At 40.9% G+C, this 26806-nt stretch overlaps 1 protein-coding gene across 2 annotated transcripts in view; it reads right to left on the reverse strand.

Annotated features, from left to right (window-relative positions):
- Positions 1–2669: 2669 nt before the first annotated feature.
- The window catches only part of prkcaa (protein kinase C, alpha, a), a 127788-nt gene continuing 103651 nt past the window's right edge, over positions 2670–26806 (reverse strand). For both annotated transcript variants that reach the window (XM_062387082.1, XM_062387083.1), the window contains 4 exons: positions 22468–22548; positions 20849–20956; positions 15852–15992; positions 2670–8093 (listed from right to left, as the gene is read on the reverse strand). In XM_062387082.1, coding sequence (XP_062243066.1) covers positions 7929–8093; positions 15852–15992; positions 20849–20956; positions 22468–22548 — 495 coding nt within the window. In that variant the 3' untranslated portion in view covers positions 2670–7928. The remainder of the gene's footprint in view (positions 8094–15851; positions 15993–20848; positions 20957–22467; positions 22549–26806) is intronic.

Below are 26806 nucleotides of genomic sequence, written 5' to 3' on the forward strand. Positions count from 1 at the left end.
TAAATGAGGTCAGGTGCCTTGTGTAATTCCAGACAACACTGACCGGACAAACTGTGATAGTTTGAAGGGAGCAGTTGGGCCCATGTGTTTGTTTTTTTTCAGACAGACTTCAGCACAAACTGTCTCGGAGCATATGGACATCATTTATGTGCATCTGGTGAATCCCATGCGTATGACTAAGCACCACACTCTGTTCCCTGGTGATCGTAGGAACAAGCTCTCGTCAGATCGGCTCTGACTTGGTCTTTCACGTAACCTCTTGCAGGGAGACAAGCAGGACGTCGCTCTTTGAATTTCGCATCACTTTTTTCTTTCAGAAGCTTATTCTTCACATATTTAATCATTTTTTACCATTGAAGGGACCTTATTTTCTCCTCGGCTGTTTGTTCTTCTGCTTTGACAATCAATGATCAAAGCCTGCAGCACATTTCAGGCTCCTTCAGGCTGAACACTGATGACAAACATCAACTCTCTTGGCATCCTTCAGGAAATTTGGAAATGCTGTGCCCTTCCTGACCAGAAGAAGGTGCTTTACGTTTATTTTGAAGACTAGAATTTAATTTGGACTCAATTGTCACTTCATGCAAACATGTTTTCTATCTCTGTCTTTGTTTGTTTCTTTCCTATGCAAACATAAATCCTTCAGTCAACCTCCACAATAACCCTGGTTGATTAATTATTCACAAAGATGCTAATGTGCATCAGACTGTAATAAACCTGCATCTGTTTTACTTAAGGCCAGAGCAGCTCTCGTAAACAAAACAACATGGCTGTTTGGAACTTTGCTGCGGCAGTTTCATAACAGATGAAGTATAGTGAGGATATTGTGTGCATGTGTGTGTCCGTTGTGTAATTGAGATAGAATGAGAGAAACCATTGGAGTGGAACATATAGGTGTTAAACAAAAGCTCACACCAGCTGGGTCCCTGCAGTCAACACACTGCAGGGCTTTCGCTAATCAGATGGCAGCTCAATAGATGAATCATCATAGATCAACACAAGTTAAATAAAGCTGTACAACATGTGTCCAATTCAAAACAACACAACAAACCTGGAGCAAAATAAGAGGTTGTAATAGGATTAACACACTATGATGAAGTGTTATACTTTTTTAATGAGATTTGAATGATGAATTATGTCATATTTAGGAGAAAAGACTAAAATGAGATACAGTGTTTACCTGTCTGTGTGTCTTTGTGGGATTAAGTGATCACCTTTGACTGACTGTTAACAGATCATCCCTAAACAATGTTCAAACCCAGAGACCACGTTTCATTTTTGTCACCTTTTAATTGCGTCACCAGGGCCTTACCCTTGGCTCTGCGTTTGTGGGGAAACGATGTATGAGAAAGAAAATAGACACTATTAGCTGGTTGGCCAGTCAGCTGTTCTTTCCTTCCACTTGTGTTAGTCACTTGTGATGAATCATGATTATTCATCGCTGTTTGCTGCGTGTCCTGTTCCGGAAGCTCTCAGTGCAAATACCCAAGAAGTATCATGGGACCAGTAACGTTGGTAAAGACAACCACTCCTATGATCCCACACTGCTTCATGACACAGTGAAACTATGTTTTCTTTAGTGTTTGGATTCCGAAATCTCTTTGTGATCGAAGTTACATATTGTACCTTTAAGTTTTTCTGACTTTTTCTCAGTTTTCCAGCATTGAACTTCATCTATTTCTAAAAATGATCATATAATAAATACTAACTGATGTAAATTCTGTCTAAGCGGAAAGGTTCTTCGTCATTGTGCACATCTTATATCATACTTTGGAAAAGAAGCAACAGGATGCTACTGCATACGATTATATAACCACAGATCTTACATAATGATCTATAATGGTTTGCTTGAGCAAAAATACCTTTCCATTTATATCTTGTGTCAGGTATTTGGTAACGTGGTTTCAACTCCAAGAGGTCAGTATGTAGCCTCTTCATAGTGTTAAGGTCTCCATATCAATCCTCTTCTTACTGAAGAGCAAACCCACATCCAAACTTGAGGGAAATCTTGAAGAGATCGACCAGTCAGCTCCTGGACAACCAGACTGTGATGCTCCTCGGTCCAAGTCGACCCTGACAACTACTGACAGCAGTGAGTGCTACACTATTGTCTCCCATCACTGACACCCCTCTGCGTCCGCCGAGACTCAAGCTCAGCCATCCAGCTAATGAAGGAGCCTGGAAGACACACACAAACACACACAGTCGACCAACAACGCAACCCCACACAAACCCTCACACCTTTGCATACATTAAAACATGGAACACACCCTCACATGCTTCAATATTGCATATGATCATATAGTGTGGGTGAAAATACACATGTGCTACTGCACAGTGATATTCTTTTTGTCTACAGCAGGTCCTAACTATTCATTTGATTAATACTGCAGCAATATGTTTAACCAATGTGATGGTTATTTAATGCAAGGGGTGAATATGTCCGCTGCTATAATCTGGTGGGTGAGCAGATGCACAAGATCACAATTTCACAGGTCACTAGATGGAAGAGGGGAAAGGAAATTAATGCAGAGGAAGGAATTGAAAGGACAGAAAAGGAAAGGGAAGGAAAATAAAGGAAAAAAGAAAGGACAGAGGGAGACAATATTACACTATAATATGCTGGCTAAATTCATGTTATAAAAAAAACTCACTCACGTAAGCACGGATGTCATTTTCTTTTTTTTATTAGCATTATCATACATTAGGTACAAATGAGACAATCAGTTACTAGGTAAGAAGCTCAGACTCATTTGAAAGGTTTTCAGGCTGACGAGGAGAGAAAACAAACACCATTTGCAAAATACATTATAATATTTCTTTTACAGTCTATATATCTACTGTAAGTCATTTTATGTACAACGTACAGGGGACGCTGAGGTTATGAATGAAATGAAGAGAGGAGCGTTGGAGACCGCGCTGATGTTTGGGTTTAGGAGATAAGGCATTCCTGCACATCGCTGATCCTGTGCTCTGTGTACAGCCACAGAGACGGCAGTTCCCTTCAGCTCTCTCATCTCACAGCAAACAGGACACAGAGGAGAGAGTAATGACTTGCTACACAGAAGAAAGATGTTAAATAAAGAAAAGGAGCAATTAACAAATTTGGGGAAAAACAATCATAGATATCTCTCTCTCTCTCTCAAATATCAATACATCGGAAGGATTGACTTCACAATCTTTTGAATGTCCTAATCACTTACTAACAAAAAAATTGATGAAGCAAATAAAACAGACATTAAAAAGTCAAATCAATTCGCTGATCCCTGTCCTGTGGTGTGAATCAGTACAGGGGGGGGAGCAGGAGGAGGGAGGAGTGACGCCAACTGTGTGGAGTGAATCGCTCAAGAGGAGTCAACAGCCCTCCCGGCCTGATGGAGTTGAAGGAGGGAAAGAAGGAGGAGGACACTGACGATAAGACGAGGGATTGACTTTGGGCCCAGGCACTGAAGGAAGGACGGAAGAGCAGGTGTGGCGTGAAAGGGGGAGCGCACAAGACGAACGAGTGGAGGGACGGTTCAATGTGGCGAGGCACAGGAGGGTTGTCCTTCAAACGAGACACCATCATCTCCCACTGAACCATCACATGTTCATTGTTTCGAATGTCTACTGCCGACGGATGTCTCCATCACCTTCATCATTCAGTCATTAATAGGCACAGGGAGGTAAAGGTAAAGCAAGCAGACAGGGATGAGACTGTGAAGGTTATTGGTGTCAATCAATCAAATGTGCATAAAAGTCTGATGCACACACACAACGAAGGTGAAGGAAGTGTGAAGAGGTGATTTTTTTTTTTTTTTTTTCAAAAGATTCTTTTATTTACATTCATGAGGATTCACGTGTGGTGAGCTGAAACAGTAACAGAGTAGAACTGAGTAAAGGAACAAGGGTTGTTTGTACTTAAAACCAATTAAGTCGAGTGATGGAGCAACATGGAGACGTTAGGAGGATGAGGATTAAAAGGGGGGTGAAGGTGGGAAAGGCACACACTGGGAGAGTATTAATCTGTTGTTTTTTTTTCATGCTCACGTTGACTGTGACTTGACATCTTGAAAACATCTAAGCAAGAAGACTTGAGGAGCCTGGATTCTATTAAAGGGATGGTTATTAGACGACTAAGTCTGAACACGGAGGTTAAAGGTCGGCCCGGACGAGCCCGAGGCTGTTGCTGACTTAGGTCCGAGTATGTAATATTCACTGTGGGTGCTAAATTTAATGCTCCACAAGCTTAAATGATTTTCATACATCACTTTGAACAGAACCGGAGAATATAGTAATGGAACGCTAATAATGGCATCATGCTTGTACTGTGTATATGCTATGTGTGGCTCTAGGCAGGTCTCAGGTCGTACAGGGACAAGCTCTCACAAAGAGTCATCCACGTGACTACAGCTAGTGCAACGCTGCTATTGTCGGGTTCTGGCATTTTTCAGGTTTGGCACATGCAAAAGGTTTTACATTACAGGAAACACGGCAGGAGAGCGTGACTCTATGAAAGAAAAACACCTGGAGAGAACATTACGTTTCAATAGTTCCTATCTACATCAGTCAGATATGAGTTTTCCAATGTGATATATCAGTTTTAAAACATTCCTGAATTACATGAGCAGGATCTAGAGAAATTAAAAAGGACAAACGGTCAAAACCAATGGCAACAGATCGACAACGACACAACATTAAGAATATAACATAAAACCCCATTCATGAGACACTGGAGAGCAACTGGTCCCACTGGTCTAGGAACTCACTTTGGATCTGGATTAACTGTTCTACGCTGCCCTAAAAGGCAAAGGGAACCAGGACACATACTGTATTTATATATATATCAGGCTTGTAAAGGGGCACTGCTCTAGAGCCAGCGACTGGGTTTCAGGAGAATAAAGTATCAGTATCTATTTCAATTCATAATATTTAATATATATCTTTTCTGCTTTCTCTTTACTCCCCGCAATCTGGATCTTTTTGTATTTGGCAAAATCAATGTTGTTGTTCACTTTTCACTCACACACACACAGCTCACACAACCGCCTGAGATTTCTGACTTTCAGGGTTTTACAATCACTTGTGTTATTTCAAACTCAATAACAATCTAAACTGAAATGAGCCTTCTAGTGGTGGGTTCAAACCAAACGCAAAGAGTTTCCTGCCGCTTTACTCGCGTGTGAACACAAGCCCTAAATGTTTGCCTGTTCTCTGGAAAAGTGGAGAGGAGGACGTCCGGCAAAAGTTACAGTAAAGTACCGTTTCTGTTTTGTACCTCATGTGGAAACATCTGATGTACCAGCTCCTATTTGAGGATCAACAACCATACAGAGGCGCACACGCAGCTTAAGAAACTATTCGATGACCTGCCAGCTCGGGTCGGTGCACGGATGTGATACCGGTGAACTACATTTTCAATGCAGATTTCCTGTCGTGTGACACACATTTTTCACTCAAGTGCAAAAATACCAACTCCAGCAGAAGACAAGCAAATGAGGGGAAATTCAACTCTTGTCCCAATGCAAATTTGTGTCATCTTCCTTTCTTGTATCATATCGACTTTTTACGTATTGTAATTGCGTTTGGTGTGAACTCAGCATTAGGGTATTTATCTGTGATGTCTAACGGCCAACTTTAAATTCACCCATTGTGGAACTATTATATTCTCTCTGTCTTCCTGTAGGTTTCATTAGGACCTAAAAATAACATGGTGTGTAAAGAGCCATGAGATGGAGGCAGTGTACTTTCGACCCCCAGAGCAAACAGCTTTTACACTTTTCCCCACAGCAAAAGGGCGTCACCATTGGAAAACACTGCAATCCACATCGATTGAAGTCGACTTCTACAAGCCCGACGAAACAACAACAACACATGACTTGGAGTGGAGCGTCGTTTAAAGGTTGGAACTCTTTGGGGTTTCATACTTCGTAGCATGCAGCATTTAGCGTATCACGTGCATGAATGATACCTACCAACAGCATGCAGATACAGAAGAACAGTCAACAGCCAGACACGCATCCAACTAACACACAATCTGCAGTTAAAAACCTTCCAATTTAATTCTGGTAATACCAGTCGAACAGATACTTTTACAACTTGCTCAATCTGGATTTTATTTAAGACATCCAGTTGTTCAAAGGTGGATCTGTACTGTGTCACCTTCGCATTCGTTTAGTTATTATTATCTTTTGGTACACATACAAATATTGGTTTGTCTAATTAATGTAATAAAAGCACATTCAGGTGTTGGTATAAAATCTGTAACTTCTTATACTCTTTTTTTTTAAATAATTCATGATTATTTACAAAGGAGTTACACTGATATTAGACACATTAAAATATTCATCTGGAAAAATATGTGTGAGGAGATTAAAAACTAATCGACATGAGATTAAATGATTATGTTGACAAATTGAGGGAAAAGTTTTTTCTAAGGACAACAAAACAACATAATTTGCAACTTCCGTGTCTAAGAAATCGACTCATTTGTTTCATCTACGCTTGTCGACATGATACTGTATGCAAGAAAACGTTGCATGGTTAATACACATTAATATTAGTTGATGTAATATTCTAGAACAAAATTATAATAACTGTTCATCAAAATGTCTTGTACTGATTCTGTTAAGACATTTCCGATTAAAAACAGAAATATAATTTGCAGATCTCTAGCAGGTGAAAAAGTAAAGTGACCAAAACGTTGTTGCAAAAACTCCCGCACACTATCTTACTTGGACATACTTGTGATATTTTGGTGTTAGATCTTCACGAGGCATATGGTTTCTAATACAGAGAATAATATTTATATTTATATCACAAATAACTATAGCACTGTAAGTAACACAGTGTGCGGGAGTGTTTTCCTCGCACGTTTATGATCATACGTAGGATTCTGTAGTCGTGGGCAGGAGAGGGACAGGGGCAACACTCGCTAGTGTCAAACATGACAAACCGTAAACTTTCTAGCTCTGATTTCCTATTGTACAAACCGCCACCGCCCACAGACTGAACCGGTTCATGTGTGTCCACATAGTGTCCATAAAACGATTGATAATGTAAGTGTAAACTCTGCAGCTCAGTGAGGGCTAGGAAAGAGATAAATGAATCATTCTTCTCAATGATTAATTTGATAAACTGAAGACGACTCAATGGGTCTCACATATTTGCTTTTCTATTACAGGCTGCGTATCATTTAAATATTAACTCTTCATTCTTTAGAGGATTTGCTACTCACACTTAAAAAATTAGACTGGCGGGAATCAACAAATGTTTACACCATCACCGTGTATCAAAGGGGAAGAAAACTGTAAACATTGAATCAGGAAACCATTGAATCACAAGGGTCTGTTTCCACTCCTGCACCAGCTATCCTTCATATTTGGCTATGGCGTCTACTACAGTGCATTATATGGGACTTTTTCCACTCATTACATACAGTCAGTTCTCAATTGTGATGATTATCCACATAGGGTCAAACTGTTAACTAGAAATGCAGATTATAATGATAATCTATTGAGATTTGTAAGGATGAATTTGTGCACAGAATTATCCACGTCTTAAATGCTATTATATCTTAAATGAATCATATACTGGCATAGACAACTAAAGCTGGACATTCCTCTGTCAAAGTGGCTCCAGTTGTGGGAAACCTTCAACGTAACCTGCAGGGTTAAGGAAGGGGAACCTGGTCTACAGTACATATCAGTCGTGAAACTAAAGGAAACCATTTCTTGTAGTGGCCAGAAACCATCTAATCTACATAAACTATACTGGCAAAGATAATTGTACAGATCAAATTTGCCTTTTGTCTTAAGTTCCTGTTTATGAACAAAACAAATAGACAAAATGGGACTTCATCAAGTTGTGGTCAGATGTCGGATTGGCGGTTGGTTTAAGTGGTTGGCAGTGGGCAGGGAGATCCTTCCGGGATGTTTCCCTTGCCTTCCTCAATCGACGCTGTTGAGCATCGGATTTACAAACTGCGGGTTGATGAACGAGAACCCTGAAAACTCGGCCTGGTCGATGTTGGCGATGACCAGCTCATCCGATGGTGTGAGCTGGGTCTGAGTGCGTGTGAAGAACTTGTCGAAGTTCTCTGCTCCTTTGCCGCACTGTGGAGAAGAGACACAGAGAAGGAGAAGATGTTAACAGGTGAGGTTTGTTACATAATATGAAGAGTGCAAGCAGACCAGCTGCACAGAACAGACTGAGAAGAATGTGGAGCGCTGGCATCAGTATGCACACTGCAATTCTGAGAAGACAAGAGACGCCATTGCATTTGGTAGAGTCTACTTTCGACTTCTTGGAAATGTTTACCAGTGAGAGCAGAGCACAGGACACACATCATCATAGTCCTCATCCAACATCATCAGCTGCTCACATGGTCATCACCACTCATTTTAGAAAATAAAAATCGCACAACTGGACAAACGTACATACAACAGGCAGCACATGTGTGTTCTCCCACTTCAACCTGTCAACAAATTCAAATGCTTCTTCCTCCTGCCCCCCGGCGGAGAGTCAAACATTTCACACCTGATCCCCGACTTTTCCCTCTGACAACATCCGATTACACGCTCTACATCTTCATTCACCTGAATCCCCATGGACCCTCCTGAATACTAACTCAACATGGTCACAGCTGTGGCAAAGCAGTTTCCTGCAAACGAGGCCCCGGTTTTACTCCGTGAAAGGAAATGGTGTCAGGACCTCTGCAATGAAAAGCACTGTGTTTGCACTGATCTCATAACCTGCAGCTCTTTCATCGTGGCACAGATATGATATGCACTTAATTCCCCCCCCCCACACAACCGTCAAATCTACTTAACTTCCAGGGGAATGAAATGATTCGTTGGTTAAGAAGGAAGTTGCCAGAAGGTCACAAAAGGGGTTAATTGGTGTGTTCATAACGAGGGAGTCAAGCGCTCAGCATTTTACACGAGGCATCAGAAGTGTTTTCATGTTTCGGCGATGAGGAGATAATCAAATGAAATCCAAGACACAGAAACGGATCATGTCACATGGTGCAGGAATTAGCACTTCAGAGAATTTCACAGCAAAGGAAGGTCATGTGCATGTTTAGGGACGTGGGCGTGCATCTCATTTTATTCCTGCACAATAAAGAAAAATCATACTTGACATGTATAACTGCAGCAGCTTATATCATGAAAAGTACACTTTAAAAAAGTGTAGTTTAAATGGTGATTGTTGCGGGTGTCTTTTTACAATGTTCCTGCTTAAGCAGAACTGTTAATAATACACATATGTCTTCTTGTGCTCAGTTTGTATTGTGTTGTTCTTTGTAATTGTTACCAGGTCAGTCGACAACTAGCTGCACATGGTCTTTTCTTTATTGTACGACTGCAGCAGGTTTAGGAGATGGGTGCTATGTGACTATGAGTGATATTATCTTTGATGATTGATCTGACCATTCTTAAATGCTAGCACTGTTCTTTAAACTTTTGGATCCATGTTCACCCGTCCTGTGAAACATAAGAACACATTTTTCATGTTCAGACATCACACATTGTTCAGATCGTTTAGAAAATGAAGGGGTTGTTCCTATTGTCCGATTTGGTTCTTTGTTTGACGTGTGTCCTTTGTTGGTTGCGTTTCTTTTCATTAAACCTAATCTTATTGTAGAATTCTCATCATAGAATAATTAAAACCTGAGAAAGGGAGTGAGTGAGAAAGAGGGATGCACACATTATCCTTCCCTATCCTCATCAGCTAGTGCACCTACGCACTGGGCTCACCTACACGGATGCATGCATTCACAAACGCACACTATCATGCACCCAAATTCAGTCATGCACAGACACATTCCGGGACCCGCTGCAGCACTTGATAAGCATTCATGTTCCCCAAGGAGATGCTGTTCTGCAGCTGGCAGTGAGGATCACTGAGGCTGTGGAGCCAAACGCTGGCGGCCTCTCTCACGGGGCTTGAAGCGAAAGGAAGCATGATGGCAACCATTACACTTTTGGCACTGTTGTCATAGAAATAAACATCGGTGCATTAGACTGCGAGGGTTGTTGTGACTGCAGAGGCAACATCTCACCGAACATTGCATCAGAACAACGTGACACCATGCACATTGAAAACTAAAATACTGTCTAAAAAGTAAAAATAAAGGTGAAACTGGAAGATCAAATAGTGTCTAGTTTTAATACTGGGAGATTAGTTAAATAATCTTCTTTAGTAGAAAACAACTTGTTAGAAGTATTAGAGTGAGTTTTTCAGGACAAGTGTCATTTATCTCCAAGTGTTAGGCTTAAGTATATATATTTTTATTTTCAAAAGTACAACTGCTATGAGCAAAGCCCTATTGGCATCCTCTGACTTCTGCTTCACCCATGACATGCAATGTTTTCTTAAAATAACCCAGTTGACAGACACAAAGCATTCCTCCCTTTTCTGGATGGACTTGGTTGCTCTTTTTAGACTATACAGCAAGTGACTGACACCCCTGTGGGATTGAACTGAGTTGGGCAGATGCTTGATAAGTAGGGAGCCCTTGATCAGGCAAGTGGCCGGCTGTGGCTCAGGGGATAGGGAGGGTCCACCTACCAGAAGGCTGGTGGGTTGTTCTCCTCTTATCTGCAAATCTAAAGTCACCTAGGCCAAGATACTGAACTCCAAATTGCCCCTGACGTCTGTATGAAAGGTGGGGGATAGTTCCTAATGTCACACACATCATTTTCTAAGTGTGTGTATGTTTAGGTCTAAATCTAAGTGTGTGTAATGGCTCTTCGAACTGTGTTTGTCAAGCAGACACTTCATGATATATGAGGTTCAGACATTTCTGTTATTACTTCCTCCTTATTTCTTATCGTCGAGGCTACACAGAACACGTCAGGTAATTTAATACAAGTTGAACACAGCGCAACACAAACATGTTGAGACACAGACGTTTCTAAGGTGTGTGTTTATTTTTGTGTTTTCCAAATGTCCTCCCATGACTGCTGCCTCTGACAGGTGACATTTGCTCCGAGCCACTGCCTCCCTGTCTGAGCGGATGGAGGGCAGGACGCACACCTCGAGGCCGGGGAGCCGATATGCCTCCGTGCGCGCTCGTCTGAACGTGCGCGCTCTTTCCCTCACACCAGACACCTGATGGGTAATTGCCAGGATCCTTCAACCGCCATGTCCCTCTGTCTACCAGTCTTCTTCTCTTCTATCGCTGACCAGCTGTCTCTCAACTATTTTTCACTCTTACTTCCAACAGAATTCGCCCAGCTCCAAACTGTCTGTATCCAGATCAGAAAAACACCCTGTGACATCAGGCCTCGGCGCTTCAGGTAAACCTCCAAAGAATGTTCGGGACAGAGCCTGAGCTGCTGAAATGATTTTGTTGGACATTTATTCTCGTCCATGTTTTTTGATTTAAACAGAAGCAATGCCAGACTTTAGATTCGTGGAAGCGTTAAGCACGGCTCTCCTCACTTCTCGTGGAGCTTTATTTTGTGTGAATGAGCCTCACGCTACAAATTAGGGACATTGAATCATCTCAGAACAGTTTCATAAGAGCTGTTCCCACAAGATAAACCAAGCTCTAGAGATCAGCTCCGCGAGAACAAATTAGGTTCTGAACTATGATCTTAGGAAAATCGGCTTCACTGCTTTTTGTTATGTTTTTTTGGGGGACACAAATTTGCCCTTTCAGAAAAGAACGGAGCTGGTGGTACGTCTGCTATTTCTCATCGTGTCAGCCAGCCGACCCTTATTGGGTGAGACCCCAGCTATATGCTGTTGATACATCTTCCATACACAGTGACATAGAGTCCTACATGGGTGTTTGACCTACTTTCTCTCATCTTGAATCTCTCTGCCTCTCTCTCCGCACACACACACGTGCAAGCCTATGCACTCAAGCATATTAAAAGAACACTCAGCTACTTAGGATGATAAATGAGTGCTTTCCTCCCTGAATAGTTGTGCCAAGACGTTCTCCCTCTCTCCCTCTTCCTCTATACCTCGCTCTCCCAGAAGCCCCTGGCATGGGAATCTCCCCATTTTTGTCATCGTCAATTGAACCTTCGTGCTTTGATTTGTTGAATTCTCAGATTCTAGTCATTTGAATTTATGTTAGGTGTTATTTTATGAACATTTAACCGAAAGAGGTCTTATTCAGGGTTGACTTTTTCTGGTCTTTGAAACACAGCTCTGTAGGGAATTGTATCCCCTATAATTTTCACTGCCATATTTCATGAATACGTAATGCAACAAAATCACAAAGCAGAGCTGAACACATTGGTTATTGGTGCAGAAAGCTACAGATCTAACCAGGACCTTCCACGAGCATCAGTGGCACATTTACTGTTACACAACTTTTACATATATCAGCTGCAGCACTGTCAAAACAGATGCAAATTTCATTCTGGACGTTATTTTCAGAGTAATGCATTTCTTTAAGTTTGACTTCATACACATTTATCACACGTGTGATAGAAAACACTCAATCTCCTGACCCCAAGTTAGGAGATAAATAAATAAATATGCAAACAAACTGGAAAGTCTTCCTCTTATGTCCTGTAAGCTAAGGAAGGAAAGGCAGACAGGCTCAGACAAGCAGCAACAGACTGGGACTCTCATTCTCTTACAGCAACAGCTATGAGTCACAACACATCTTGCCATCATTGTCTCTCTCTCTCTCTCTGTATGTGTGTTTGTGTGTGTGGATTTGTGTATCCCAACAGGCATCCCTTCCTTGGACACTTTGGGAAGACATAGTCACATTACTGAAGTCTGGGAACTCTTTCTTCTGGCCCTGCCTCCACCCCTCCTTCATTCACTTCTAAACAGCATCCTTCTATTTGACCTACTTGTTTTGCCGACCCTGGTCCCGTCAGCCATGAAGACTATCGATCATCATCAAGGGAAATATGTGGGTATCCAGTGTGTTGTTACTCCCAAGAAATTTGCCTGAGTTCATACAAACACTGACAGGCCTCGCATATCATGCTTGGTGTCACCTGCAGCTGCGTGGCGAACAGAATCCAACACTATAATATGGATCAACACTAACTCAGACCTCCCTGTCTGCAGCCCCGGTCCAATAGGTACAGATGGTTTGAGTCTCTCATCTGGGTGAAGCCGCTGTATTGATTGCAATTCCACAGCTGTCACAGGTGGATGAAGTGAGATTGAGCGGGGATAGATGCAAACGGAGAAAGGGAGGAGGACGGGGGGGGGATTAGAGAGACAGGGTTAGACCTGGTGAGGGGTGAGCGGGGGGTGTGTAATGATGGACTCAGAAACAGCACTGTATTACATGGCATAGTGAGATGGACATGATGGATCGTTGAACAGTGGCTTACAGTGGTTACCGGGGCCATTCTGGGGTCTTTTGTGACTCTCTTTCCACCGCTCTCATCTTTCACCCTTAGCTGCACCACACAACCAGAGCCGTGCGAGCATGCAGTGTGCACAGGACACGCGTGTTTGCATGCATCCACATCCCAGCGATGTCAGTGTGAAACCCACACGCTTTCCCCTGAAATCGATCTCGGCAATTAGACACAGAGATGAGGAGTACATGAAAGGAAATCTTCCTCCCCTGCTTTTCTCTGGTAACCTTCACTTTCTTTAACCTTCCCACACACACACACACACACACACACACACACACACACACACAAAGCACACGCAGCATCTCCAGGGTATCCAGCCCGCCCACTCAGCGGGAGACTACATGGACACAGAGGCCAGGATTCACCTTATTAATGGAACGGGAGCCTATGAGGGTCGATAATATTTAAAATGAATATGTTAGGGACGCAGACGCGTGTGTGTGCGAGATTATGTTATATAGACAGGGAGAAAGTGTGTGTATGTCTATGCTCTAGATGATCATGTGTAGATTCAAAGGAACATTCATAATAAATGAAAGTCACATTCATTATGCATAAAGATGAATGGCTTTGAAATAACTTATGGTCCACATAAAACATGCCATATGTAGCCTATGCCCACATAAAAAAAAATAATCTGGGATTCCATAAAAAGATGCGACAACACCAAACGCACAGAAACCTTCTCTTCTTTTTCTCAACACTCCACTCCAAGCACTGTCAGCCACTCTTTATGGGATTGTGACAAGGCACAACTGTCACATTACATCAGCCGAGTGCCTTTTGAATGTCACCACCTTCACATGTCAACAACTACAAACATATGGAAGGGTTGTTTCCGAAACAAATCTCTACCAGTTATCTTGTGATTCCCCCTGGAGTGCCCACAACACACACTGGAAGTAAACCCAGTAACAGACCATAGCTCTGGTTGACCTCTTGCTTCCCACCAAATTTGGGCTCTGAAAGGCTGCACCTCCCCATTACAGGATGAAAGGTTATAGAGAAGGGTAGATGTTTCTGCACCACCTCTTCAGTTTCATTTGACGACGATTCAACGTATGAAACACAAAACGCTGTGAGAAACGTGTGGTGTAAAATCTAAAATACAGGTACAAAGAAAAATAGTGCATCAAAATAAGTTGTAACTAGTGACTTTCCCTTGTTGTGTGTGTACTCTGACAAATCTGAGTGAAGGATGAGGAACAGGTTGGCAAACAAACAGCTAAGAACGAATAGTCCCCGAGGGAGGAGATGCACAGCAGAATATGCCTTGCCATAACAGATTTGTCTTGAACCGATGACCCCATCCATCTGTTCCTGTTTGTTTACACGTGTCCACTTCAGAAGGTTGCATTGATTTACTTGTCTTCTTCATGTGTACCGAGTTTGCATGTGCATGTGACACATGAGAGGACAAGTTGTCAGACAGAAGCTACATTTAAACTGCATTTAGTTGGTTGTGTTGTGTTTGAGGGGAAACTGTTGATTGCTCTATGGCACAATGGGAGGATACTGAATGGCAATGAGGCAAGGGGAAGAACAAAGGATGCTGCTGTTGTGTATCTAGGTGCATTGTGTAAAGGGCTCTCAAATATTGGGATGCAGGTTAGGTATTTTTGGCGTCCAAATTTTATAAAAATCTTCAGAAAATTAGCAACAATGGAGAAACTGATTGGGGCGAATACCAATACTGCTGAGTAAATCATTAACACAATCGATAAATCAGCTGATTGAATCATAAAAAAAAGTTGGCAATGATTCCTAAGATGTCTTTTTTAAATCTCGAACCTTTTTTCACAGTTTATCCATAATTCATTAGAAATAACTTCTATCATAAATGAAAAAAAATCATATATATTTTTGCATTCTTCTGACTAAAACACAGATATTTTTAACTGATAAATAAGGCAATCTGTATCTCGATGAAAAATAAGAATAAATGCGTCTTTCTATTCACTACTACTGGCACATAGATGGTGATCTTAATTCTCCAGGCGGCTGCCATTAAACGTCTGCAGAAGAAAGAGGCCCAACCAGATGACAAACATTAAAAATCACAGGTATAGTTGTTTTTGCTTGGGGAGTGGTGGGATTAGTCAATGTTGGTCAAAGTTAGATTTCAAGTGGGTTGCGATTTTATATATATTTTTTTTTTAGGGGACATTTTCATTTTTAATATATAATTGGAAAATGCCCATAAAAGCAGGTTAATGGAAACACACATTAGTTTTGTTAAAATTTCATGACAACTCCCCAAAACACTGATCAGTTAAGTAAGCTATGTTTCCACAGTGTGCTCTTTGCACTGTGCTCCCACATGGAATTAAAGCCCAGAGGAACAACATTGACTTTGTGATAGAAACAGCATGATGGGAAATGTGGCCTTATTTTAATGAAGGCTAAACCCATGTGAGAGACGGCACCAATCATCTTAACCTTGGTAATTAAAGTGATTGTCACACTTAATTAGACTGTTGAGATTAAATTAGACCCTGAGCAGGATTATTCACTTACCACTTTGGGCTTGAAGGGCGGCTGTATCTCTCGGTTCTGGAGGCGTTCCCAGTCGATGCGTCTGAAGAAGGCATGTTCTCTGATGTCCCGCTCTCCCTCAGCGCTGCAGCCCAGGCGCTTGGACGGGTGCTTGGTCATCAGCTGCTCACAGGAAGAAAAAACAACAGGGTCAAGGAGTGACATCGAAGAGACGATAGATGAATCACAGAGACGATTCCACTCGTACCAAGATCATTGACTCTTTACTGTGATTGAAAGGAGGAAAACATAGATTTATACACAGTACACAATACATGTTTCACAAGTTGTTTTCAGACATGACCTCCGGAGAATTCGGTCCAGTCTTTCTTAGGAGAGATTGCCTTTCACACGTGAGCAACACAACAGGAGATTCTCCACTCAGACGGGTTCACAGCACAGGAATCTCCAAAGGATTCAGGTGGAGGATCTCCTGCTGTGTTCTCACATCGGCCTGTTCGGACATTTAGCAGACTTTGTTCTAGTGGACCGGCCGGAGAAAGAGTAATTCAACCCTTGTACTACACAGTATTTTTAGTTTAGTTTAATTTAAAGTTTAGAATTTTTAAACATGACTCTTGTAAACTAGTTTAACAGTTTAGGGTTTTGTTTTATCTCTTAAAAGTAATCAGTGTCTATGCATCAGGAAAACTCTCACATTGTTTCCTCCTACTTCTGTGTTGTTTCTCTGATGTGTTTCCTAATGTGACTCCGTCTCTTATCTAGGTCAGTAAATGACAAATTAACAGATGGGTCCAAAAAACAGTGACATATTTGTTTTGTTTTCCCCCGTTCTCTCCATCCGCCTGTTCTGCCTTCAGAGAAATGCTGCAACTTCCAGTCGAACTACAGACAACGTGAGGACACAATCTGCACTTGGTTAAAAACACAAACCCAAGACAAAACAATTACCCACAGGAAACATAACCAACAACAAAATCTGTCCCGGTGAAAATAAGACAGAGCTGACTGACACTATCTTGATGAGCATATACAAATAATAGGTTAAAGATTAGTTTGTTACACTTCCAGTTGGAGAGTGGACCTGGGGAACTGCCTGTTCACTATTTTAAATGCCTTAAAGCAATTTCTACCCACAATAAAACGTTACCACTATTTGTGTGTATATGAATGGTTACCACTTATACTAATTAAATAAGAGTAATTTGGAGATGGACATAGAGCCCGATGAGCTTCAGTGTTCAGTCCGAGGTCAAATGACTTATTCATGTCACAGAATCTTTTTGTATAGGCTTCCTCAGAGGTTTGCCCACAGCGAGAGAAGATGCAGGTATGTATTCAAAGACAGACGCTGCAGCACGTAGGACTGCTGTGCCTCCACTTAAATATGTGATCTTTCATCTGCTGCTCACCTTGACTGTTCTCCTGAAGTGTAGACATATCGATGACATGCTGATTTATCTACAGCTTCTGACCAAAGACAGAAACTCACACTTCCAGTCTTAAGACTCATTTAAGATCGACATCCAGGAATTTGTATCACTTCATCAGGGATATTTAAGGGACAGATATCTTTGAGAGTGTGTACTCTGGTGCAGCTGGATTGTCACAGATTACACAACACAGGCCCGTTTTCTTGATACAAGCCCTTTGACAGGCAGGCAATGGGCTGGGGCACATCTAAACCCAGCTGGCAGAGTAATTCACACAGTTGTGCCGGAGGAAGAAAAAGTAATTTGCAGCTTTCTGTCCGTTCGCAGGACTGTCAGTGAAGGGTGAAAAGGACTCTCGGTGCAAACACACAGGCTGCCTGCCACCTTTAAAGTGACTCAACTCACACCTTCAGATGTCCTGCAAGGAACCGACTGCTGGACTGTCACCATGTCAACCCAACCATCAAGTCCATTTCTTTTTATTTATTTTATTTTGCATCAGTGGGATGAATAATGACGTACATTGGTTATTTCTGCCTATGTATGTCTGTGCCTGTGTTACATTCCCCTGAGGAATACAAATGTTGTTCTGATGCTGTTGTGTGTGTGTGTGTGTGTTGCTCCGAGTGTGTGTGTGTTGCTCCGAGGCTTCAGGTATAAAGCTGAGGAGCTTCTCTTCAGTCCCTCTCTGCCTCTTGCTGTGCTCACTGCTCACTCTGCTGTTGTCTTGCTAAATCCACTGCCTGTGTGTCTGTACTGTTGAGCTGTGTGTCTGTACTGGGTGAGCTGTGTGCCCGCTCGTACCACTGAACCTTTTTGTTATTCCTTTCCTGTTCTTGTTAGTTTTGTGATTCTTTGTTAGACCCCTAGCCAGGAAGCTCTAGGGGAGAGTAGCCATTTTGTTCCAACACAATTTTCTCCTGTTTTAGTGCTGACAGGGAGGTTGAGTTTTTGTACCTTTCTTTTAGTTAGGTATGTTTGGTTCTAGTTAGGGATGAGTTTTGTTTGTTATTTTGGCTAGGCTCTCTCTGAAGTTGTTTTGCTTCTGTTGCTGGCAATAAACAATCTTAAATGAACTACTTGACTGCTGACATAGTTTGATCTGGTATTATAGCAGGTTTACCTGTGTTTGAAAACTTTTGTGTACCCACTAATTTAGTTGTAAAAGAGATTTAAGTCAGTGGGGAGTCTGTACACATACAACTGTGGGTTGAGTTCACCACAGAGTTGTAAAACACACATCATATATCTTGAAGCAAAAGATAAAAAAGCTACATTTGTACCTTCTTTAGGGAAAATAAAACTAAAAACCTCAATAGGGATGGATGAAGACATCAAACAGGACATGAACCCGTATGCTTCAATCTTTTCTTTATTTCAACACTCGAGGATAAACCAAGGGTTCATCCCGCAAAAAAAAAAGCTTTTTATGCAAACCTGCCTCGAGTTCATTTTTTTTCTGATTGTGAACTACAACAACATTAAAATGGATGATCCCTTGGTAACATCCCATTACTGAGATGAATGTGTAGCTATATATGTGACCTATTTGAAATATAATGAACTATACAGGATATATGGGCCGACTTAGAAAAGAGACTCTATAGGAACAGTTTCCGGTCCTAAGCAATTAAAGTCCACTTGCTATTACAGCAATTTTATATAGTTTCTCTCCTTTTTACTGTTTCTGTTTTCCTCCTTTATTGCCCTTTACTGTATTAGCATAATTTTTCAAGATACAAACCTCGCTCTAAATCTTTTTTTATCTCCCTCTAAATATTCTCTCTTTTCTTTTTTTCCTACTCTCTCTTCTCTCTCTCTCTCTTTTTCGTTTTTGGGTCAGGCTACTGACAAGCACTATGTATCCATTAAGGGGAAGTGCTGGAGCTATGCCTAACATGGGTTGAGACAAGGACTTCAGCTCAGACCAAGGAAAACACACAAACACAGACACACACACACACACACACACAGCTAAGAGAAGTAAAGAGGAAAGGAAGAAGGGGCACGTAGAGAAAACAAGTTGAGGAAGGGACAGGGAGACAAAGCGAATTATTTCACAGCTCATTGACTTTGCGCTGCCTCAGGACAGAAATAAAACTACTACTTTCACTATGAACCTCCTTATATCAACACACACAAGTATAACATTGTAAACCTGCTTTATATAGTCTTTGCTATGAGCTTTTTTTCAAGGGTCAAACAGCAAAATGCATGGGAATTGAAACAGCAGTTCTGTTGCAACTGAAGTGAACAATTTCACGAATGTGTCTAAAACAACGGTCATGATTTATAGACTAAATCATCCAAAGGTGACCCGCTTGTTGTCAGCGCCAATATTCCTCCATATTTAATGTACATGAGCTCCCCAGAGGAGGAGCATGGTAACCAATGTTTCTTTCTGGCCTCTGAGTGGTACATGTAAAGTGTCAATGAAGGTCAAACAAGCAATGTGCAGTCAATGGTAGACTAACTGATATAATACTGGAATATCGATATTGTCATGTTAGCAGAGGCGATTTTTCTTTAAAACGCAGGGGAAGGTTAGGACCGAATTCTAAAAGAATTTGTAATAAATACTTCTCTATATTCAAAATGCTAAATAGGCCCTGATAAACTCTTTGGTGTTATCGTAACTTTGTGTTTTCTGCTCCCAAGCTAAATGTAAATAAATGATTAGTAACAAGGCAATTGGCCCATTCCAAATGGTCCAAAAGGACTTGTCGAAGTTAACTGTACTGTCTTTATATAAAGCCAGTGTAATATGGACAAGTTTTCTGTAACTTCACTACAACACGGGCACAAGGTCAATGTCAAAGACTGTTGCTAAAACAAATAACAGAACGGATTTTTCACTTCCCAAAGAACATAAGTAGTTGTCCTTAACAGTTTTACTGGTCAAAATACCATATATCTACTAAGATATAGTTCATTATCTATTAATTGATCCTACAAAAAGTAAAAAAAAATACAAACTAGGAATTTTGAATAAACCTTAAAGCACCAAGCTTGTCGTGCTTGTGAGGAGAGTTTTGGAAAAGCTAAAGGTTTTCCCTTCAGTCTTTTAATAATGAATGAGTGGGAATGTTCCCAGTTCCAAACGTTTCCAGACACTTTTTAAAAAGGGTCCACACTTTGTTCTTGCAGAAAATTGTGCCAGACTTCTCGTATCCGACATCTGACAGCGGGAAGCTAAGAAAAGCCTTCCTGCAGCATGTGACGCAGCCCTCCGTAAAACTGAAGAAGCGGGAAGGGCTTGTAGCCCTCTGATGACAAGTTGTGTTATCTGGGCTTCAGTGAAGAGCGTGAAAGACACAGAGCTTCAAATGCGGATTTACAGGATTTTCAACTCAGGTGGGAAAAGCTTGCCAAGAAAACAGTCGCAGTTAAACAGGAGAATGGACAGAGGAGGCAGGTTTCCTATCAGACTGTGCACGTGCATTTATCTGAAACACTTTCTGTAACTGAAATCCAAAACCACTACCAGCAGGTACAAAGTGTTTATGGAAACTGAATCGATTGACATATATTTATCGAGTCATGCTTGACCACAAATATTGATTGCGAATGACATCATCCACTCACCCCTTTGCAGATGGAGACAGCTTCTTTGGACAGGGACTTGGGGTATGACACGTTGTGCTCCATTATAGACTGGAACAACTCATCCTCATCCTCGCCATCAAATGGAGGCTGGGGGAGGGGAAGGGACACAATATCAAGAGTGTTTGTGTTTCGTCCATTATCACAGAGTGAAAAGTAGTGTGACCATTTAGCAGCAGTTCATTACTAACACACAATGCCCCCTATATTCCACATGGATGGACAGAGGAGGGGAACATCTAAATAGGTTAGAACTTCTGTTAATTGTTTAAAAGCTGACACTTTCTCAAAGTTCATTTAGAATTGAAAAACACATAAAAAAAACCTGAGCGATTGACAATAAAGGCCAATAAAAATCTGTCGCTTTGAACTTTTCAAACGCTTATGGGTGTCAATGTTTGTGTTTGCAGATATGAGACTATACGGACACCTTTATTTTACAGAATAATCAATACATAGACAAGAGATGTGCATTTATGTTGACATTTTAAATTCATTTTTTTTATTTTCTATTCAAGAGCTGCATATTTGGTTATATTCAAGCTATTTATTATTAAGTTATGATTAAAATGTAAAATATCGAGAGGTCAACTATGTCGTTTGCATGAAGGTTTAGAAACGATATCTTAAATTAATGTGTGAATTTATAAATTTATAAATGACATTGGGTTGGATGAACATTTTAACTTTCTCAACATTTCCAGATGAAGTGTTTGAATTAAAGCAAATTACAGTTATTACAATTACAGTTTGTTTTGCAGCAAAAGTCATGATTGTGTTTTAAAGTATAAATTCCACTCAAGTGTGGATCTCTTTGTTTTGAGGTTGGTGCTGAAAAGCATTTTACCACAGACTGCAGATGCAACAGTCATAACAAGCAGACTGATACATAAGAGTTTTTATACAGTTGCAGGGAAATGCCATCCTTCTCTTCAGAGGGAATGTTTACTTCCAAAGAGTCACTTCTTTACCAGCCAGCAGATTATTGGTATGTCCCCTTGAATACTGTCCATAATGATGACTCATGTCCACTGGCAGAACACCATGTCACCACCACAAATAAACAGACAAACTGTGAGTGGGCCTCCCAGTGGTAAGACAAAAGGGAATTGTTTAATGCAGAGTATAAAAATGTTTTATCTGCTCCATGTAGGCAGCTCAATGGCTGGTTAGTCAGTGATTCTGTTTAAAACCCTGAATCCAAGTTCTACGAATGTCTTTAACTGTTAATACTTAACAGTGCTTCTTATGTAATTGCTCACCACCGATGATCCAACAGCAGATTGCTCGCTCCCCCTTTATTCCCACATGTACTCAGGTGGTGTTTCCTCAAGACCTTCCCACCAGCTCTCATGATATATATTGACACATATGCACACTTTCTGTCCTCCATTTTCAGAATATATATGAGTTATTGTAAACTTGGACCCTGTTTGACTGCACACAGTGTGTTACACAATCTGTGGTGGTGAGTCACCAAGACAGGAATTGAGGAGATCATGTCTTGACACAACTGTTTGAGGGTTAAGATTTGGTTTTAGGGTAAGGGTACTTCAACCGGTTGGAGCTAATATAAGTGTGTGTGCTTATACACCACTCACCTGTCCTGCAAGCATTTCGTAGAGCAGCACTCCGTACGCCCACCAGTCTACAGAGCGTCCATATGGTTGATATGCGATGATCTGTGTGGGAGTAAGAATAAATAAGATCAGATATTCACACCAGATAAATAATTCTCCATCAGAAAAAAAAAAAAAATAGGCAAAAAACAATCTGCGGACATGTGGAGGAGGAATAATTAGTGACTTTCTTTACTGGTGATAACATTTAGAAACTCAACCAAAGTCCAATCCTTCCCAAAAAGTATGATATGGACATTTGTCATTGGAGCATTGACTCTGATTTGAGATCATTTGATAATTCATAATTTCTGATCAAATATCTCTACTCTATCTACGATTAAACCAGGGGGATTTGAAAACGGGCTGTCATCAATCCTGCTGTCATCTGTCAGATTTATTGATGCTGTGAATTTTCAACATTTTACAGTTTTTTTCTAGGTGCCGAACAGATAAACAAGCAAGAAAAACCTTTAAGCGTTAAAATGCAACAAACACAAATATATGAAGCTTAAGAGCAGCATTGATAATCCCGATTAATGCTTTAAAAAGCACACAGACATCTCTTCAAACAGGGATTCGATTCAGACAAAGAAACGTGTAAAGCAAAGTTGAGGCCACAGCTGTGACCCCAGAATCTCGCCTCCCTTTTCAAAACACCTGCAACAACGCACTTGCCACAGCTGAACAAAGACCAGGGGAAGCTCACAACTTCTGACAGCAAGCCCGCTTTTGGTGCGTGGGTGCAAAAGCAGACAACAAAACAGAAAACACAGAGAAGAGTTTAACCATTTGTGAGACACCAGCTCATCAGAGCTACAAAAAGCAGCTCATAGAAAGATGTGGCTGCAGCTTAAAACTCTTACTGGCTTGCACTAAAGGACAGGCTATCTTGAAATCCTTCTGGCCCAAATCTGCTGCTGAGTTTCTGATTCATTCTTTGTCATTAAAATGGTCGTGCTTCATTTTTGACTTTTGCAGAATGATTATGATCTGGGTGAAATGGTTTTAGGAATAGGACATACATCCTAATACTGTCTTTTAACATCTAAATAGAAATGTCTATTTCAAGATGAGACAGTCATCTTAACTTCCTTAGTTGTATTCTTTATATAGGAGTCCTCATTTTGAGTAATATTTGGGGCAATTTAATAACAAGTACAATGATGCTAAAAAGACAAAAGAGATACAGACAAAGAATGAGTGGATGAATCTCCAGTGGATTTCCCATGAAGCCTGTTTCAACTATGAAGAATCAGTTTCATTTTATTTGTCTTGTGCCACATCACAACAAACACTATCTCAATGATTTCCTGTGGGATCATCTGACATTGGCCGAGGCCACGCTGAAGACTCCATTTCTTAATCATGTGCACTGCATACATGCAGTCTAAGATCACATACAGCAAACACGCACATATCTTTAGATCATGCACACACCCGACACACAAACACATACACGGGCAACATTCTAGTTATGACTACATACGTGTGTTAATGCAGATTTGAACTGTATCACCCTACAACCTTTGCAGCTTGGAGCCCAACTGATGGGATTCCACATACGCACTGAAAACACACAACAGTCACACAAACACACAACCTCCAGCTCTGCACTGCGCTGTCATGATGCAGTCCTGACACTTAAAGGCAAGCATGTGCACAAACATGCGAGAATGGACATTCTAAATGTCACTCAAAGGAGCAAAAAGGATTTATATAGCACATATTTAATGTCACAGGCTATGTAGCTGGAACTCTGGAAAAGCTGAATACATATAACTTATACAGATTATTTTAAAACAATGTTTACAATGTAAAATGTTGACTGAAACATCAGTAAGGCCTGTACTCAATCAGCTGTTCAAATCCTTACAATCAGTAAGGGACATTTAAAAAAAATACCACAATTAGTAACAAGTAAATTAATTGTTTTTTCAAAAATAAAGTAAGCATGTAGTTGCTAGATATATAAATATACATACACTCATATGTATAAAAAGTACTTGCTTACAGTATCTGCTAATGCAATGATATACCAAATCAACTGTACCTACTGTATAATCTGTTAAATGAAAGAAAGAACACTTCCATTATAATATATGTTTATGGCTGAATCAATTTATGTGTTTCTTCTGCACCAGTGATCGTGCTGCTGCAGGAGGCGGAGTCTAATGTTATCTGTAAAATTACCAGAAGGGAAATCTATTTAAGTAAAATACAGTACAGTAACAGAGTAAATGTACTCTAGCTAAAGTCATATTTGGGGATGAAACGTTTGAAACTGAATAGCTAAGAACTGCAATCTGAATTTTTTTGAAGATAAGATTTACAGGGCAGTCATGTCAATATTTCTCCACAGCTCTCTAGTCTTTAAAACCCTCTTATCTTTCTACTCACTGACCTTGACCCTGGTGGACATGTTTCTTGAACTTCAGGTGGTCAACTACATGCAAACAACATGCAGACCTTGCATAATCTGTCCCACAGGCTCATGATACTTAAAAGTGGCTCCTGCAGACCCCGCCAGGCATCATAGATCAACAGACCACAAGGATGTGGGTGGTTTTTCTTGTCCTGCTCGGCTGCTGCCTGTCTGAGGCCAACGTCCTGGGGCAGAGGTTCACTGCCACCACAGGTAGTCAGGATGAGGCAGACACCTTCGTTCTGCTCAGAGAGATGAAGGCCACGCTGGACGATCAGAGAAATGAGCTCCGACAGACCAAAGAGCAACTGGTGCAACTTCAGAAAGTGCAGGGTATGTGCAGGAGGATGTAGCATTTCCTGCTGCCTCCTAATTAATGGGATTGAACATCTCACCTTCCCTCATACTGCATATTTTGGGTGTAATTTACTGAACAGAAAAGACAGGCGATGACAGCCTGTTGGACAAAATCTGGAGCCAGTTGGATGCACTGAAGAAAGGATTCACAGGTACATCTGGATAGAATTTAAATGAAAAAACATTAACAATCATGTATCATGTGTCTTGAACTGTGTCATCTTTCATCTGATTATCAATAATACAATAATTTATAGTGATAGTCATTCATTTACAGCTTAGTCTGAATCCTATCTTTTTGGAGAGGCGTGTATTACTACCTAGTGAAGTGTGTATATTTGCTTATTACTTTATTTCCATGATGTTCAACAGACCATGAGACCAGGCTGAGAATCAGTGAGATGCAGGAGGAGGAGCAGAGGAAGCGGGTAGAGCAAGTTGTGCGGCAGTACAAAGGTAATGTACATTTACATACACATATAAAAAATAGTACAATCAGAAGTGTATTATTATCCTCTTCTTCACATTCTCAATAAGCAGAGATGGAGGCCAGACTGAACGCCTACAATTTAGACGGGCAAAGAAAACAAGTGGACAAACTCCAAAAGGACAGTAGAGGTAATGCAACAAATCCGTTTACTATTAGTGTCCAGTAAAATGACTAATCTCACCTCATGATATATATTCACCTGAATACTTGAAGTCATAAAGTATTTACGAACTCATTTTTAACAAATAGAGCTGAACACCAGACTGACGGAGCTGACAAACAAACTAGGGGACGCAGACACAGCAGCGAAGGCTCTGCAGACGGCTGATGAATGTAAATTATGCATTTCCTTAGTATTTCTAATAAAGAAATGTGAGATGGAATTACTTGTGGAATTATCTATGTGTGTTGTGTTTTTTTTTCCTCAGATCTGGAGGCCAGACTGAACACTGTTGATGTTGAGGCTAGGACACAAAGAGCCCTGGTGGCACAGTTACAGACGGACATTAAAGGTGCATTAACACATGAAGAGATTAGTGCATTAGCATGTTTATCAGCGATCTTTTTATCACCAGACGACTCAAGACCAGGTGCCTGAAATCCAGATTTATCTCCTAGAGTTTGAGTCCAGACTGGAGAGCAGTGAGAGTCTGGAGGGGGATTGGGCCGCCCGGCTGGGAATCACAGAGACTGAGGTGAAGGGGCTGAAGACTGTTGATCAAGGTAAACCAAGATAGCCCAACACTTGGTAGAGCTTAGTTTGAGCATAAAATATTCATATGTAAACTTTCTAATTTGCTGGGTTATCTACTGGGAATTTCTATGAATTTTCCATATGGTTTGTTAGGTTAGAGCATTTCAAACCACAATTTTAATCCACTGCTTTGTTAGAATCGTTTGTGACAAAGGGATGAAAAGATGCTGGAAACTTTCCTGTATGCCACAGCCTTTAAATCACTTCTCATTTCATTCACCGCTCTGTTAGTTCCTCCTGTAGTTCCTGTTCTAATTACTTATTTTCTATTCTGCATTTAACTCTTTTTTTAACT

Source organism: Platichthys flesus, chromosome 5 (genome assembly GCF_949316205.1).
Source record: "Platichthys flesus chromosome 5, fPlaFle2.1, whole genome shotgun sequence".
NCBI lineage: Eukaryota > Metazoa > Chordata > Actinopteri > Pleuronectiformes > Pleuronectidae > Platichthys > Platichthys flesus.